The sequence below is a fragment of the Oncorhynchus kisutch genome, linkage group LG12 (assembly GCF_002021735.2).
Source record: "Oncorhynchus kisutch isolate 150728-3 linkage group LG12, Okis_V2, whole genome shotgun sequence".
In the NCBI taxonomy this organism is placed as follows: domain Eukaryota; kingdom Metazoa; phylum Chordata; class Actinopteri; order Salmoniformes; family Salmonidae; genus Oncorhynchus; species Oncorhynchus kisutch.
Window position 1 is genome coordinate 42,659,425 of NC_034185.2, and position 16,718 is coordinate 42,676,142.

General features: G+C 41.6%; 1 protein-coding gene across 3 annotated transcripts; it reads left to right on the plus strand.

The window, feature by feature from the left end:
* The first annotated feature begins 1,329 nt into the window (after positions 1-1,329).
* Positions 1,330-6,779, plus strand: LOC109901010 (osteoclastogenesis associated transmembrane protein 1). Of its 3 annotated transcripts, none has more exons than XM_020496978.2 (6): positions 1,330-1,910; positions 2,372-2,486; positions 3,154-3,251; positions 3,402-3,512; positions 4,582-4,747; positions 5,232-6,779. In XM_020496978.2, exons 1-6 carry the CDS (start codon positions 1,524-1,526, stop codon positions 5,285-5,287), a joined length of 933 nt encoding a protein of 310 aa, XP_020352567.1. In that variant the 5' UTR covers positions 1,330-1,523; the 3' UTR covers positions 5,288-6,779. The 3 variants fall into 3 exon arrangements, with proteins under 3 accessions (XP_020352567.1, XP_031693427.1, XP_020352568.1); XM_031837567.1 differs by having other exon boundaries at positions 1,430-1,910; positions 4,640-4,747; positions 5,232-5,938; XM_020496979.2 differs by having other exon boundaries at positions 1,452-1,919.
* The last annotated feature ends 9,939 nt before the right edge of the window (positions 6,780-16,718 follow it).

Here is a 16,718-nt window from a genome sequence, read left to right on the forward strand (position 1 = left end):
ATATTATACTAAAGGATCCTACAGGAACCTTAAAGTTGGTTTTTAACCTTAAATTATCCTCAAGTATCATCCAGGAACCTTTAATTTTTACAGTGTAGTTGCCTACTATGAGTTTGTTTCAAGTCTCAGACTGCGAGATGGAGATGTTAGAGCCATTTGAGATCAATTTGGGGGATTTTGAAATGGAGGCTTTATCCCTCTTTTTTTTCTCTTTCATTTTATTTTACTTCAAATCTTTACCATTCACTGAACATTTTTATTTTATATAATTTTCCTTCAAAGCAGAAACTGATACAATTGTGTACTTATTAGTGCAGACTTTGTTTTTACATAACTTCTTTTGACATGCATAGGTTGGACTAAAGTTGGACTTTTAGTTTTAACCATTGTCTGTATTCATGTGGTTTTGGCATTTATTTTACTGTGGTTTCTTGGACAGATCTTGTCTGTCTAGAAATTAAGTGTTTGTGATGTGAATGTGATGCTAAAATAGCAAATCCAGGATGCAAATCAGAAGGACTCAGGCGAACATAACGAACAAACCACTGTTCATGATTCCACTCATTCTGAGCTTTAATCAACACTGGGAGTAATATTTATATGTTTACCCATAATAGATTTTCTTTATGTACAAAACATATACACTGACTATACAAAACATTACGAACACATGCTATTTCCATAGCATAGTGTCACGTCCTGACCTTAGTTCCTTTTTTATGTCTCTATTTTAGTTCCCTGGGAGGCCGTCAATGTAACTAAGAATTTGTTATTAACTGCCTTGTTAAAATATATATATATATATTGTTTATAAAATCTGCCACACGAGCATGCTTTTGGGGCACAGTCGATGGCGCGCTGGACTTCGGGCTAGAAGGTCGTGGGTTCGAGACCTGCTCCCTGCCTGTTTAATTACAATATGGTTTCAGATCCAATGCAAGAGAAATTGTCTGCCACGTTTTTTATTTTTTTATGTTTTTTTTTTATTAACAACAAATCAATACATAAAGCACATGAGGGAACACAAGCATACATAGATTACAAACAATGGACAATCGAGCTTGGGGGTACAATATCACATTACAATTACACAAGGACCTTAAGGAACATACATATTCTTACAATTCTAACAGCTTTTTTGTTAGTAGAGCATTTAACCGTCTTAAAATACAGTTCAATTTCTTTTTATAGGGTACGAAAATGTGGTTCTGTTTGTAAATGTACATTTGTGTACATGAAATTTGGTCAAAAGAATAATGAAATTAATTACATAAAAATGTTTCAGCTTATTTCTATTGTATATAAAGACTCCAAACAGTATATCTCTCCACAATAGTGTAAAAGTGTCCGCCATGTTTTGTGTTTTGCTTAGGGCTCAGAGGGACGTCACGCACTCAAGAAGGCTCAACCAATCACCCTACCCTACATCGCGTGCTTTTACACACCAGGAACAGGAAGTGATGGACTGTTATGAAGAGTGAGTTTTGGAATACAGTCACGGTTCGGAAGGTGCTTCTTCAAACATGTATATCTTCCAGGTGGTTGCGTTATTGATAGCGTTGCTATATTATGGCAATGCTCAAACGTCTACTGTCGCTGTGAACCACACCATCCTGGGTTCAGAGCTGAGCGCAGACGGATTGAAGCAGCTCGCTGCGATAGTGGCGCCGCAGTCGCCCGTGTTTCACCCTAGCCGCGGTTCCTATTTTTCTCTCAATCTGTTGTCGGCGTTTCCAGAAGATCTGGAGGTCAGCGATTACTGCGTCGAGCTGCTGGCTATCTTTGGGCAGCGGTATTCAACATATGTAAATTGTTTGGTGTCCGCCGCGCGTCCTGTCAAAGTGTGCCAAAATTGTTATGGTTCCTACGACAACCTTATGGACATTTACACAAACATATCATCAGACCAGGTAGGCTAAGTAAGTTAACATTTGTGTTTTCTCAGAGGACTTCTTTGAGTTTATCATTGTTTTTAATATTAAGCGTTTCCATGTTTTTGCCCTGTGCTGCGGGTTAATGGGTTAATAAGTGCGCCACTGTCACATGCGTCATGGGACCGTTGCTGGTAAGACCCTGGCTGCAGTACAAAGTGTATAGTGGTGGGGTGTGTATTGTGTAGTAGGGGAAATAGGAGATCACAAGATTAGCCATCCTAGTCACATGCCTGGTGACTAGGAGAACAAAAGCCTGACTGTTGCCATAATGTGGATTAAATGTGTATCCTATAGCCTAATGGCAATGTTTTGTCTCAATTTCTCAGTACTTTAAGCTGTATCCACTGAATCCTCAATATAAGATAATGTAATTAGTAAGGCTAAACAATAGGGATGGTAAACGCCCTCAGTGAGACTGCTTGTGTGTCTGTTTCCAGATGGGCCCAGGGAATGTGAGCTGCAGAGACAGCCTCCTACGTTCTGATAGGCTGATGTTGGTGTTCCTGCTCTACAACAACCTGGAGGACATCTGGACTGGTTCAGAATGTAACAGTAGGTGGACTGTTTTCTATTATAAACACATTAAGCATTTTTTGTTTGTTATTGCTGATATGTACTCATGTATACCAACCATTAGGAACACCTTCCTAATATTGAGTTGCATCTCCCCCACCCCCTTTGCCCTCAGAACAGTGTTCATTTGTCGGGGCATGGACTCTACAAGGTGTCAAGCGTTTCACAGGGATGCTGGCCTAGGTTGACTCCAATGCTTCCCACAGTTGTATTAACTTGACTGGATGTCCTTTGGGTGGTGGGCCATCCTTGATACACACGGGAAACTGTTGAGTGTGAGACCCTGCAGTGTTGCAGTTCTTGACACAAACTGGCACCTACCACCAATTCCCACACATTCCCATACTTCACTTTATCTACACTGATTGAAGTGGATTTAACAAGTGACATTGACCAGGTGAAAGTTTATTCATTATTAGTCTGTCATGGACAGAGCAGGTGTTCTTAATGTTTTGTATGCTCATTGTATATTATTACCTTTTCTATGTCTCAATAAGTCCCTTGCTTCCTCTCCTTGCCTCCTTTCCTTTGTGATAGATTCTTTGAATATAATTGATGTGTGCCAGGGGGCAGAGTATATATGTTTGATCTTTAACCCTGCCATGGTACATCATTTCTGAATTATATCTGACTTCCTGTTTCTAAGGTTGTGTAAGCCTGGGACTCCACAGCCTGACCAATGACACCCTTTACTTCATGGCCACTCTCAACCAGTCCCTCAGATGTTTTGAGAAGTTCCAACAGGTGGGTCACTGTTGTAAGTCAAAGATTGTTTAGCTAGTGCATACCAAAATGCATCTAATATCACTAGGGAGGGAGAGGGGAGTATAGAGATGAAGTTTATAAATAACTAAAACGGTTTCCACCTTTTTGTGTGATTAATTTTTTTTCCAGGGGAACCACTCAGCGCTATGTAAGGAGTGCAAGGCCACATACAGAGGACTGAATGAGCTGTACAGCCGCATGGAGAAGAATCGCACACTCTGCATAGACATCGAGGACTCTGTATGTATTTCACAGCCACAGTTTGTCATTATATCTTGTGCTTTGTCATTCATGTTAGCCTCTGAAGCCCAGGCTTGTCACATACTGTTTTAAAGCCTGGTGAAGTTCTCCTCAGAAAGACTATTAAAAAGGGGTGGATTATGATGGCATCGAGATGGAAACTAGTGACACGTTTACACTTATCAAACCAATTAAATATTTCTTATTTCTACCTCAGAGCCAATAAAATGCAACTGTTGAATGCCCGTGCTCCCATTCAAAATCTAATACTGAAGTACAACAGACTTTCAATAATCAAGTCAACGAGATGAGATTTGGAAGGATGGCCACGTGAGACTACATGTGTATAATGTACACTAAAGATATGGAATGTACTCTCAATACTGTCAAAGTTTTTGTGCTATATATAGTGGAATTCTGTTTGTGCACTAGTGCCCAGGAGACTGCAAAATACATTGGAGAAGTTTAGCAAGCTTCCCCACTTCAGTGAGAGCACAACTAATAGATATGTGGAAGATGTAATACAGCACCCACTAGGGGGCTCTTAGGCTGTGTTTAGACATGCAGACAAATTGGTTGTTTGATTAATTAGATCAGATCTTTTGCCAATAATTGCCTGTCAAAACGTAGCCATTGAGAAAGGAACAGCGAGATGTCACCAGGGTTGCGGCCCAATCATCACTCCTTTCTGTCAAAGTGTGCACTTGCTCAATTTCCTTCATGGAAATGACTGGTATGGAAAATCCCTCTAGCCCAAGCCAACACCAATCCAATGCTTTTAAACTTGTGTGGAGTAGTGAATGGGTGCATACTTCAGAACAAGGAGAGATTATTGGGACACACCCTAGTTCTGGTGGTGCCAGTGAGTTTCAAAGGAGGAGGTGACGTAGACTAGTAACTAGAAAGGGGCACTAGAGACAGAAGGCCAAAGCCAGAAATGGAGCAAGGGAGTCAGATGGACAAAAAAAGAGTGAGTGACTTAAGAATAGAGAAGTGGGTGAGAGAGACTTTGTGGTTCTTTAAGCTCTTGTGTTGATGGTGGGTGGGGGTGATTCTTGCCTTGTTTCAGATGAATATGACCCGCAGACTGTGGAGCAAGAATTTCAATTGTTCCTTCCCCCGGGCAGAGAATGTTCCTGTCATCGCCGTGTCCAGCTTCATGCTCTTTCTGCCCATCATCTTCTACTTGAGCAGTTTCCTTCACTCGGAACAAAAGAAACGCAAGCTCATACACCGTGAGTAACCAGCTTAAAACATCCATTGTTGCACAGAGAGATTTGACGGGTTGGTTGGGTGGGAGGCTGTAGGGGTGGGAGGCTGTAGGGTGGGGGGGTTTATTGGGGTGTCACAGGCTTTTAAAGTGAAGTATGTATGGAAGCTGGGGTGTCTCCTGCATGCATTTTCCTGGTTTATAGAGATTTTATTGAAGGGGAGAAGGGAGTTCTTCAATGAGTGCCCCTAATAATGTGGGCTTGAGAAGGAGGGGTGAGGTAATTCAGGGTGTTGGGAGTGGTGGAGGGGAGCAGTTTAGGGGTTTCCTTGTTAAGTGGGTTTTGGGCCTACTAACGATCTAAGCCGGAGAGTCAGAGTAATACCTTACCTTCTTTGACACATGTCATTATGGTGAATCAACAATCTTAGATGAAATGTTCCTGTTTTAAATGTTGTTTAGAGGTGATGGGTGGTGGCTAACAGTAACACTTCCTGATTCCTCTCCAGCCAAACGAGCCAAGTCCAACACCAGCCTCGTGAACATCCAGGACAGGTTAAGCTGAGGAGAGAGAAGGATAAGGAAGAAAGCATTATGATGAAGAAATGGAAGAGGATGAGGAGGAATGTTCCTTTGGTTTGTCCAAAACTTCTCCTGGATGCAAATGTCATTTCCTCTGTGACTGTGGTTTCAACCAGTTCTGTAATGACAGAGAAGTCAAAAAGAGCTCCCCCTGTGGGCGAGAAGGATGCCAATCATCAGTATTTTTTTCCCTAAGATATTATAGCAAACGGAAACAACGTCCCGCTTTGAACTTCCTACCCCCACCCCACCCATTGTTTCTACAACAAAATTCACACAATAGAAATGCACCATGACCTGCTGCTGATTTATAAGCAAATTATATTTGTGTCAAGAGATGAGAAATGGATTTTGTCTCTCTACTGTAATGCCGCTGTGACACAGACTGGCAGACAGACAGAAAGCACTTGATGTCTCTTAGATGTGACATATACCTACCGTGTAAAAGTGGATCACAGCTGAGATGGAGAGAATCTTTTAAAATATATATACAGTCGGGTCCAAAATTATTGGTCACATTTGGGAAAGATGAGCAAAAAAGACTATCGAATAAATAATACAAATGTTCTGTATTACATGCAAAAAAAAATATAAATGATATTCATTTACTAATAAAATTGCTCAGAGAAAATAATTGGCACCCCTGTTTTCACTACTCCATCACCCTTCCCTTACATGTGAGCAAAGAGCTCTATTTTCATGTCATCCAACAAATGTAAACGCCTGGAGCTTGCTAAAAGGCATTTGCACTTGGATTGGAACTGGTGCTATGGTCAGATGACATGAAAATCGAGCTCTTTGGCCACTCATACCAGTGGTATGTTTTGCATCAGAAGAAAGATGCTTATGCAGAAAATAAACCCCTCTACTGTAAAATATAGTGGTGGATCTTTGATATGGGGCTTCCACTGGTCCTGGGGCCCTGGTTAAGGTCAATGGTATCATGAACTTTACCTAGTACCAGAACATTTTTGCCAGGAGGCTGAAACTTGGCCACAAATAGACCTGCTAGCAAGACAATAGCCCCAAGCACATATCAAAATCCACAAAGAAATGGTTAATTGGCCATAAAATCGCTCTCTGAACTTGAAAGCCATTTAAAACCTGTAGTTCGCATTGAAGAGGGCAAAGACGAAGGATATCAAATCAAATCAAATTTATTTATATAGCCCTTCGTACATCAGCTGATATCTCAAAGTGCTGTACAGAAACCCAGCCTAAAACCCCAAACAGCAAGCAATGCAGGTGTAGAAGCACGGATCAAGGATCTGGAAAGACTATGTATGAAGGAATGGTCTGAACAAATCAATGTTTCTTGGTCACGTACACAGTTTAGCAAATGTTATAGTGGGTGCAGCAAAATGCTTATGTTACTAGCTCCTAACCATGCAGTAAAATGTCAAATGGGTGGGTCAATGACGGATAAGTAAAAAAAATAAAAAAGTTAATGCTTATTAAAGTTATTTCTACCTTCATTAGTGTTGTGTGTGTGTGTGTGTGTATATATATATGTATATATATATATATATATGTATATGTATATATATATGTATATATATATATATATATGTATATGTATATATATATGTATATATATATATATATGTATATGTGTATATATATATATATGTACACACACCGGTCAAACGTTTTACGAAGAAGGACCGTGATGGAATGCTGCATCAGATTACCTGGCCTCCACAATCCCCTGACCTCAACCAAATTGAGATGGTTTCGGTGGAGTTGGACCACAATGTGAAGGAAAAGCAGCCAACAAGTGCTCAGCATCTGTGGGAACACCTTCAAGACTTTGAAAAGCATTCCAGGTGAAGCTGGTTGAGAGAATGCCAAGCATGTGCAAAGCTGTCATCAAGGCAAAGGGTAGTAGCTATTTTGAAGAATTAAATATAAAATGAATTTTGATTTGTTTAAAAACTTCTTTGGGATCGGTGTCCTTTCCACGGGACGGTTAAGCTTACGTAGGCTAATGCGACTAGAATTAGATTGTAAGTAACAAGAACATTTCCCAGGACATATTGGCAGAAAGCTTAAATGACTGTTAATCTAACTGCACTGTCCAATTTACATGAGCTATTACAGTGAAGGAATGCCATGCTATTGTTTGAGGAGAGTGCACAATTTTGAACAAAAGTTATTAATAAACAAATTAGGCACATTTGGGCAGTCTTCATACAATTTTTTTAACAGAAATGCAATGCTTCATATGATCAGTCTACTTTACATATACAGTGATGCCATCTAGTGCCCAAAATCTAAATTGCACCTGGGCTAGTGTAATACATGCCCTTTCTCTTGCATTTCAAAGATGATGGTTAAAAAATGAAAAAATTTATTTTTCTTTGTATTATCTTTTACCAGATCTATTGTGTTGTATTCTACTACATCCCTTTCACATTTCCATAAACTTCAAAGTGTTTCCTTTCAAATGGTACCAAGAATGTCATTTTAGGCGAAAGTGTAAAAAAGGGGCTAATCCTTAAGAGGTTTAACACTTTTTTGGTTACTACATGATTCCATATGTGTTATTCCATAATTTATGTTTTCACAATTATTCTACAATGTAGAAAATAGTAAAAATAAAGAAAAACCTTTGAATGAGTAGATGTTCTAAAACTTTTGACTGGTAGTGTAGTTCAACACGTTTTAGTCACTGAGAATTAAATCCATTGATTTAAATTTGAGTCATACTATTTTCCCCATGAATAATGTCATTCAGTGTAACTGTAATGGATTTTCAAATTACTTGGTTATTTTTCCAGTATTAGCATTCAGCTGTTTATAGATAGTAATAGTTTGATATCAACAAATGTCTACTGCTTTGAAAATCATACATCTGGTATTTTCTACTAACATGATGTCATTTGCTTATTTCAGCACCCAAAATGTCACGCTCAAAAGTGAAAAAAGCAGGAAAATGTCTAAATGCTTTTCTGTAAAGGGGTAAAGATTGTCATTGTCATGGATCAGCTTTAATATTGCAGATTGTGGCTTCCATCAATGTTGTCTGCATCATTTCCAATCCCCCATATAAAAAAAAAATATTTCCCTTTTATTATTTTCCCCTAACATAACTCTCCTGATTGGAATACACTAATGGACAACAACACTTAGCGTCTATCTCCAGTTTTATACATGCTATATACAATTTACGGACACAGTATATTTGAAAATAGTTATCTTTTGTTTCGTTTTTAGTCCCATCCTTCAGCTACACTTAACCCCTCCCATCTCTGAACACCATCCAGTTTTGATTTATATTTGCCGTATATTTTTCAACTGTGCTGTGATGTTTCGCAAAAGTTTTGAACCTTTCTATTTTCATAGTTTCTACAGATTGTAAATTGAAAATAAACTGTTTTGCTAAGAGTATTATTGATCGATTGACTATGACTTTTTAAATAATCTGTTATGTATACCCTGGGAGTCAGGAAGCTTACCAGAATGGCACTGACAGAGATGGTCACCTCGCTTCAGGTCCTTAGAAAACTGCAGTTATTTTTATTTTTTAATGTATTATTTCTTACATTGTTAGCTCAGAAAATCTCAAGTGTTATTACATACAGCTGGGAAGAACTATTGGATATAAAAGCGATGTCAACTTACCATCATTATGACCAGGAATGAGTCTTTCTCGAAGCGGATCCTTTGTTTGGACCTCCACCCTGGACATGCGATCGTATCCCAGAGGCCGACCTAAAACAACACGGTCGCCGCAGAAGAGGCAGATGCAGCGGCCTACTGATCAGACTCAGAAGGCGAGCACACCATTCACCGCTTCCGAGCAAATTACTCGCCAATGTCCAATCTCTAGATAACAAGGTGGATGAAATTAGGGCACGAGTTGCCTTCCAGAGAGACTATAGAGATTGTAACATTCTCTGTTTCACAGAAACATGACTCACTTTGGATATGTTGTCAGAGTCGGTACAGCCACCCGGTTTCTTCACGCATCGCACCGACAGAAGCAATCATCTCTCTACTAAGAAGAAGGGTGGGGGTGTATGCCTTATGATTAATGAATCATGGTGTAATCACAACAACATTCAGGAACTCAAGTCCTTTTGTTCACCTGACCTAGAATTCCTTACAAATGCCAACCGCATTCTCTTCGATTATAGTCACAGCCGTGTTTATCCCCCCCAAGCAGATCCCTCGTCGGCGCTGAAAGAACTTCACTGGACTCTATGTAAACTAGAAACCGTACATCCTGAGGTGGCATTTATTGTAGCTGGGGATTTTAACAAAGCTAACCTAAGACCAATACTTCCTAAATTCTATCAGCATATTGAATGTGTGACACGAGCTGACACGGTTTTCCAAAGCCGCCCACTTCATTCCTCTCCCCAAGCTACCTTCTGCCAAGGAGACTGCCCAGCTCATGGTGCAGCACGTATTCCGGATCCATAGACTACCAGTGGACTACCAGTGGACTGGGGTCCTCAGTTCTCATCTTCATTCTGGAAGGCATTCTGCACACTCATTGGGTCGTCGGCTAGCCTGTCCTCCGGGTTCCACCCCCAGTCCAATGGCCAGTAAGAGCGAGCCAACCAAGACTTGGAGACGACTCTGCGCTGCCTTGTCTCTGCCAACCCCACCACAACTAATGTGGGTCAAATACGCTCACAACACCCTTCCTTGCTCTGCCACCGGTCTATCGCCCTTTGAGTGTTCCCTGGGGCATCAGCCCCTGCTCTTCCCTGAGCAAGAGGAAGAGGTCGGCATACATTCGGCCCAGATGTTTGTCCTCCGCTGTCGGAAGAAAGCCCTGACTGGAAGAAAGCCCTGACGGCCCTTCTCAAGACCACCTCGAGGTATCGACGACAAGCGGATCACCACCGGACCCCGGCTCCCCGGTATTGTCTCGGGCAGAAGGTATGTCTGTCCACCCGGGATCTGCCCCTCCGAATCCCGCAAACTCTCCCCCCGTTTTATCGGCCCTTTCCCCATCTCCAAGGTCATTAGCCCCTCTGCTGTTCATCTTCTGTTGACCCGTACCCTCCGTATACATCCCACTGTTCATGTGTCCAGAGTTAAACCCATGTCTCACAGCCCTTTGTCTTCTTTTTCCAGGCCCACCCCTCTCTCCCGTCTCATCAACTGCCAACCGGCACACACGGATTTCCAACGCCGGCACCCCGGTCAACCAGGTATGCGTCCAGGTAGGACGCTAGGTGGTAACCCTTCTAGTACCTGTTTTCTAGTTTTTACTGGTTTCGACCATTCTGCCTGCCCTGACCCTGAGCCTGCCTGCCGTTCTGTATCTTGCCACACCATACTGGATTATTGACCTGCCTGCTCTGACCCTGAGACCTGTGTTCTCTCTTTGTCTGTTAGAATAAAGTAAATGACCTGGCGCACACCCAGAAAAGTTTGTTTGTGTGGAGGTGCTCACTAAAGGCAAATAAAATAAACTATCAAAATAAAGATAGACACTCCATATATACTCCCAGAATTGATTGGGTATTTACCAATGTTTTGGCATCACTGTTCCTTCTTCAGGGTAATGTCATGAATACTTGAACCAGGTTATGTAGACAAACAGTGCAATTAGTGCAACCACTGACAATAGTGAGGGGTGTGTCATAATGATTACGTTAATTAGAATGAATTTGTGAAACTGTTCAAACAATAGTTTTTGGCATATTAAATATATTAGGCTATTGTTATATAGAAACATAATTGAATATTGTACATCATTTTAGCATCAACATACATTATTGTTTAATTCAATTTCACATATTTAATTGTTTCATATTACATTTTATATTTGTTACATGTAATCTTTTGGTTCAACGTTAATGCATAATAAGCATCATCAACAAGGGGAACATATTAGATGTACGCTAATAAGCCGTAGAAAGAATATATGAATTTGTAAGACTTGTTCATAAAAGCCGGAATTGTTCATAAGAAGGGCCTGAGATCAAAGTCAATATTCAGACCACTAGGGGTCAATGTTTTGAGATATGATATCCCTTTGTAGTAGTAGGATCTTGATGTTACCTCCTCTCCTTAGTCGAGCAACATGCTCAATGCCTGTGTATTTGAGGGAGGAGATTGGATGGTTAGCGTCAACAAAGTGAGCTGCTAATGGATAGTCAATGTTCTTACACCTGATTGAGCTGTGGTGTTCAGCTATACGTTGTTTTAATTGTCTTTTCATTCATATTGTGACCATGCTCATAGACCACCAGTGGGGGTTCCTTGAAGAGGTGTGTAATTTTTTTTTGTCTGATTGCAGATTATGCCAGTGCTTTTTCAGGATTGCTTTCATTTTCTCCTAACCCTTTGTGAGTGCAAAAGATGATTGGGTTGTTTTTCTTCTTTGGTTGAGTTTTTAGTATTTTTTTGTTGTTGATATTTTCATCATTTCAGCATCAAGAGTTTTGTCCTTGTAGCCTCTCATTTTGAATTGATCTGTTTTTTTTAGCATTGCTGCCAAAATCTGTCTGGTGGCCACAGATTCGTTTAACTCTGTGTAACTGGCTATATGGTAGACCATTCTTGAGGGGAAGAGGATGCATACTATCCACACATAGCAAGGTATTGCGATCTGCGGGCTTTGTGTATAAGTCTTTGTGTAATGGATTATTGTCTTTGATGATCCATAAATCCAGGTAGTGTATTTTTCTCATCAGTCTGCATGGTGAATTTGAGATATTCAGAGCTCGTGTTTGGAAGAGTTTGGAATTAATTTAGTTGCTGCTGACTTCCGTCCCAAAGCACAAAGACATCATCTATATCTCTTCCATAGAATCATTTTAGAAAGTAGGGTGTGTGTCTCTGTTTTGTAAAGGAGTGCTTCCTCGGACTTTCCCACATGCAGGTTTGCATAGTTGTGGGAAAAGGGGGAGCCCATGGCTACACCCCGAATTTGAGGGAAAAAGTCTGACTCAAAGACAAAGTAGTTATTGGATAATACCAGTTCAGTAAGTTGTAAAATTGGATGGAGCAAGTGTAGAGTCTGAAGCCCCTGCAAGCCTCCAGTGCGTGGGATGTTAATATACAAGCTCTCCATATCAAAAGTGGCCAGCAGGGTGCCCTCTGGTATCCTTCCTAAGCCCTCTATCAATGAGAACATGTGAGTAGTGTCTTTGACATAAGGTGGAAGATTCTCAACCATCGGTTTAACCTTTTGTGACTAGGGGGCAGTATTTTCATTTTTGGAAAAATAACATTCCCGTAGTAAACAGAATATTTTGTCAGGACAAGATGCTAGAATATGCATATAATTGACAGCTTACGATAGAAAACACTCAAAAGTTTCCAAAAATGTAAAAATATTGTCTGTGAGTATAACAGAACTGATATTGCAGGCGAAAGCCTGAGAAAAATCCAACCTGGAAGTGCCTCACGTTTTGAAAGCGCTGCGTTCCAATGCGTCACTATTGCGTACAACCAGATTACTTTTTCTCCGTATTCCCCAAGGTGTGACGTAGTTTTACGCATTTATGTTGAAGAATACCCGTAAAGTGGCTACATTGCGCAAGTGGTCACCTGATGCTCCCAGAGTGATTCTTGCGTAAAATACAGAGGTAGCCATTATTCCAATCTGTCCTACTGAAAAACCAATTGTCCCTGTGGATATATTATCGAATAGATATTTGAAAAATACCTTGAGGATTGATTATAAACAACGTTTGCCATGTTTCTGTCGATATTATGGAGCTAATTTTGAATATTTTTCGGCGTTTTCGTGACTGCAATTTCCGGGAGATTTCTCAACCAAACGTGAAGAACAAACGGAGCTATAAAAAGGAACATTGGCTATCTAACTGGGAGTCTCGTGAGTGAAAACATCCAAAGCTCATCAAAGGTAAACAATTTAATTTGATTGCTTTTCTGATTTCCGTGACCAAGTTACCTGCTGCTACCTGGGCAAAATGCTATGCTAGGCTATCGATAAACTTACACAAATGCTTGTCTAGCTTTGGCTGTAAAGCATATTTTGAAAATCTGAGATGACAGGGTGATTAACAAAAGGCTAAGCTGTGTCTCAATATATTTCACTTGTGATTTTCATGAATAGGAATATTTTCTAGGAATATTTATGTCCGTTGCGTTATGCTAATTAGTGTCAGTCGATGATTACACTCCCTCATGTGGGATGGGGAGTCACTAGAGGTTTTAACCACTTGCAACTGACTCCACACTGCATCGTCATATCTACTCTCGTCATCTTCAGATATCCAAAAGTACTTTATGCTTGAGCTTGCGTTCTTTAGTTTGCTGTACATATCTTTTGTGGTCTGGATATCTACTCCCTTGTCATTCGCACTACATTTGACTGGTCCACCTACTCCATCAGGACCACCTTTACCTTCTCTGAGAAGTTCCATGTTACTTCTTTGAATCCCCAAAGAAATAGAATTGTGCTGAGTATGTAAACATTTATTTTGTTCCTGTATTGTGTGACAGGACAGTCACTCATGAAGTGAAGAGTAGATATAGAGGGATTTTTCCCCTTCACTTCCTTCAGAATAGGCTTAAGGTGTGCCCACACGGCTCTTTCATCGTGGCAGAGGTTATCTGATAATGTAGCGTAATGACTGGCACCCCTGAGACGTGTACATCACACTAGTATTCATGGTGGCCTGCTTTCTGCTCTTTCCAATTGGAAAGCCTGAGAAGTCCTTGTGAACAACTACCTCATTGTCACCAATATTTTCCTTAAGATTTCCGGCACTTTTCAACTTGATGAAGCCAGATTAATTGGTGCCTTGCGAGCAGGTCGAGTTTTTGATTCAGGATTTTGTCACGCCTGCCCCCGCTCCCCCTCCCTGGCTCTCGAGGGTGTCAGGCTGCCCATCATTATGCACACCTGTCACCATGGACTCCTTCACTTTGTTGATTGCCCCTTCTATATCTGTTTGCTCCTCAGTTTGTTCCCCTTGTCAGCTTTATTGTCATTATGTTTTCCCTGTCCAGACGCTGTCCTTGTTTGTTTCTTGACGGTTATTTAGTAAATATTCATTCCCTGTACTTGCTTCTCGTCTTCCAGCGTCTGTCCTCACAGGTTGTCCCTACTCTGTTGGTGGCTTCTCAGGTGGGTCTGTGTAGGTGGTTAGCTTTGCTGTAGAGTTGAGCGCTGAGGTGGGCGTTTGGATTTGTTTACCAAATGCCCTAACAAAAAAAGCTATTTGGACATAAATGATGAACTTTATCGAACAAATCAAACATTTACTGTGGAACTGGGATTCCTGGGAGTGCATTCTGATGAAGATCATCAAAGGTAAGTTATTTCTCATGTTATTTCTGACTTATGTTGACCTCACAATATGCCGGATATCTTTTTGGCTGCTTTGTTGTCTGAACGCTGTACTGGGCCGTATGCACTACCCTCTGAAGTGCTTTACGGTCAGAGGCCGAGCAATTGCCGTACCAGGCAATGATGCAACCGGTCAGGATGCTCTCGATGTTGCAGCTGTAGAACCTTTTGAGGATCTCAGGACCAATGCCAAATCTTTTTAGTTTCCTGAGGGGGAATAGGCTTTGTCGTGCCCTCTTCACGACTGTCTTAGTGTGTTTGGACCATTCTAGTTTGTTGTTGATGTGGACACCAAGGAATTTGAAGCTCTCAACCTACTCCACTACAGCCCCGTCGATGAGAATGGGGATGTTCTCGGTGCTCTTTTTCCTGTAGGCCACAATCATCTCCTTAGTCTTGGTTACGTTGAGGGATAGGTTATTATTCTGGCACCATCCGGCCACGTATCTGACCTCCTCCCTATAGGCTGTCTCATCATTGTCGGTGATCAGGCCAACCACTGTTGTGTCATCTGCAAACTTAATGATGGTGTTGGACTCGTGCCTGGCCATGCAGTCGTGGGTGAACAGGGAGTACAGGAGGGGACTGAGCATGCACCCCTGGGGAGCTCCAGTGTTGAGGATCAGTGTGGCAGATATGTTGCTACCTACCCTCACCACCTGGGGGCGACCTGTCAGGAAGTCCAGGATCCAGTTTCAGAGGGAGGTGTTTAGTCCCAGGTTCCTTAGATTAGTGATAAGCTTAGAGGGTACTATGGTGTTGAACGCTGAGCTGTAGTCAATGAATAGCATTCTCACATAGGTGTTCCTTTTGCCCAGGTGGGAAAGAGCAGTGTGGCGTGCAATAGAGCTAGCATCATCTGTGGATCTGTTGGGACGGTATGCAAATTGGAGTGGGTCTTGGGTTTCTGGGATAATGATGTTGATGTGAGCAATGACCAGACTTTCAAAGCACTTCATGTACTCATTTAGGCAGGTTTCCTTTGTGTTCTTGGGCACAGGGACTATAGTGGTCTGCTTGAAGCATGTTGGTATTGCAGACTCAATCAGGGACATGTTGGAAATGTCAGTGAAGACACCTGCCAGTTGGTCAACACATGCCCGGAGTACATGTCCTGGTAATTCGTCTCTCCCCGCAGCCTTGTGTATGTTGACCTGTTTAAACGTCTTACTCACGTCAGCTACGGAGAGTGTGATCACACAGTCGTCCAGAACTGCTCTCATGCATGCCTCAGTGTTGCTTTCTTCGAAGCGAGCATAGAAGTGATTTATCTCGTCTGGTAGGCTCGTGTCACTGGGCAGCTCGCGGCTGTGCTTCCCTTTGTAATCTGTAATAGTTTGCAAGCCCTGCCACATCCAACGAGTGTCGGAGCCGTTGTAGTATGATTCAATCTTAGCCCTGTATTGATGCTTTGCCTGTTTGATGGTTCGTCTCAGGTCATAGCGGGATTTCTTGTAAGCTTCATGGTTAGAGTCCTGCACCCTGAATGCGGCAGCTCTACCCTTTAGCTCAGTGCAAATGTTGCCTGTAATCCATGGCTTCTGGTTGCGGTATGTACGTACAGTCACTGTGGGGACAACGTCCTCAATGCACTTATTGATAAAGCCAGTGACTGATGTGGTGTATTCCTCAATGTCATCGGAAGAAACCCGGAACATGTTCCAGTCTGTGATAGGAAAACAGTCCTGTAGTTTAGCATCTGCTTCATCTGACCATTTTTTTATAGACCGAGTCTCTGGTGCTTCCTGCTTTAATTTTTTCAAGGCACACTTAACCATCATGGCTACCACAGCATTCTGCAATGATACACCATCCCATCTGGTTTGTGCTTAGTGGGACTATCATTTGTTTTTCAACAGGACAATGACCCAACACACCTACAGGCTGTGTAAAGGCTATTTGACCAAGAAGGAGAGTGATGGAGTGCTTCATCAGATGACCTGGTCTCCACAATCACCTAACCTCAACCCAATTGAGATGGTTTGGGATGAGTTGGACCGCAGAGTGAAGGAAAAGCAGCCAACAAGTGCTCAGCATATGTGGGAACTCCTTCAAGACTGTTGGAAAAACATAACATTCCTCATGAAGCTGGTTGAGAGAACCCTTTTTTTTTGCTTTATTTAAC

Coding starts and splice junctions, on each gene's coding strand:
- LOC109901010 (XM_020496978.2), top strand. CDS start 1,524: ATGTATATCTTCCAGGTGGTTGCGTTATTGATAGCGTTGCTATATTAT. Junction 3,252..3,401: donor GTTTTGAGAAGTTCCAACAG/GTGGGTCACTGT, acceptor TTTTTTTTCCAG/GGGAACCACTCAGCGCTATG. Junction 4,748..5,231: donor GAAACGCAAGCTCATACACC/GTGAGTAACCAG, acceptor ATTCCTCTCCAG/CCAAACGAGCCAAGTCCAAC.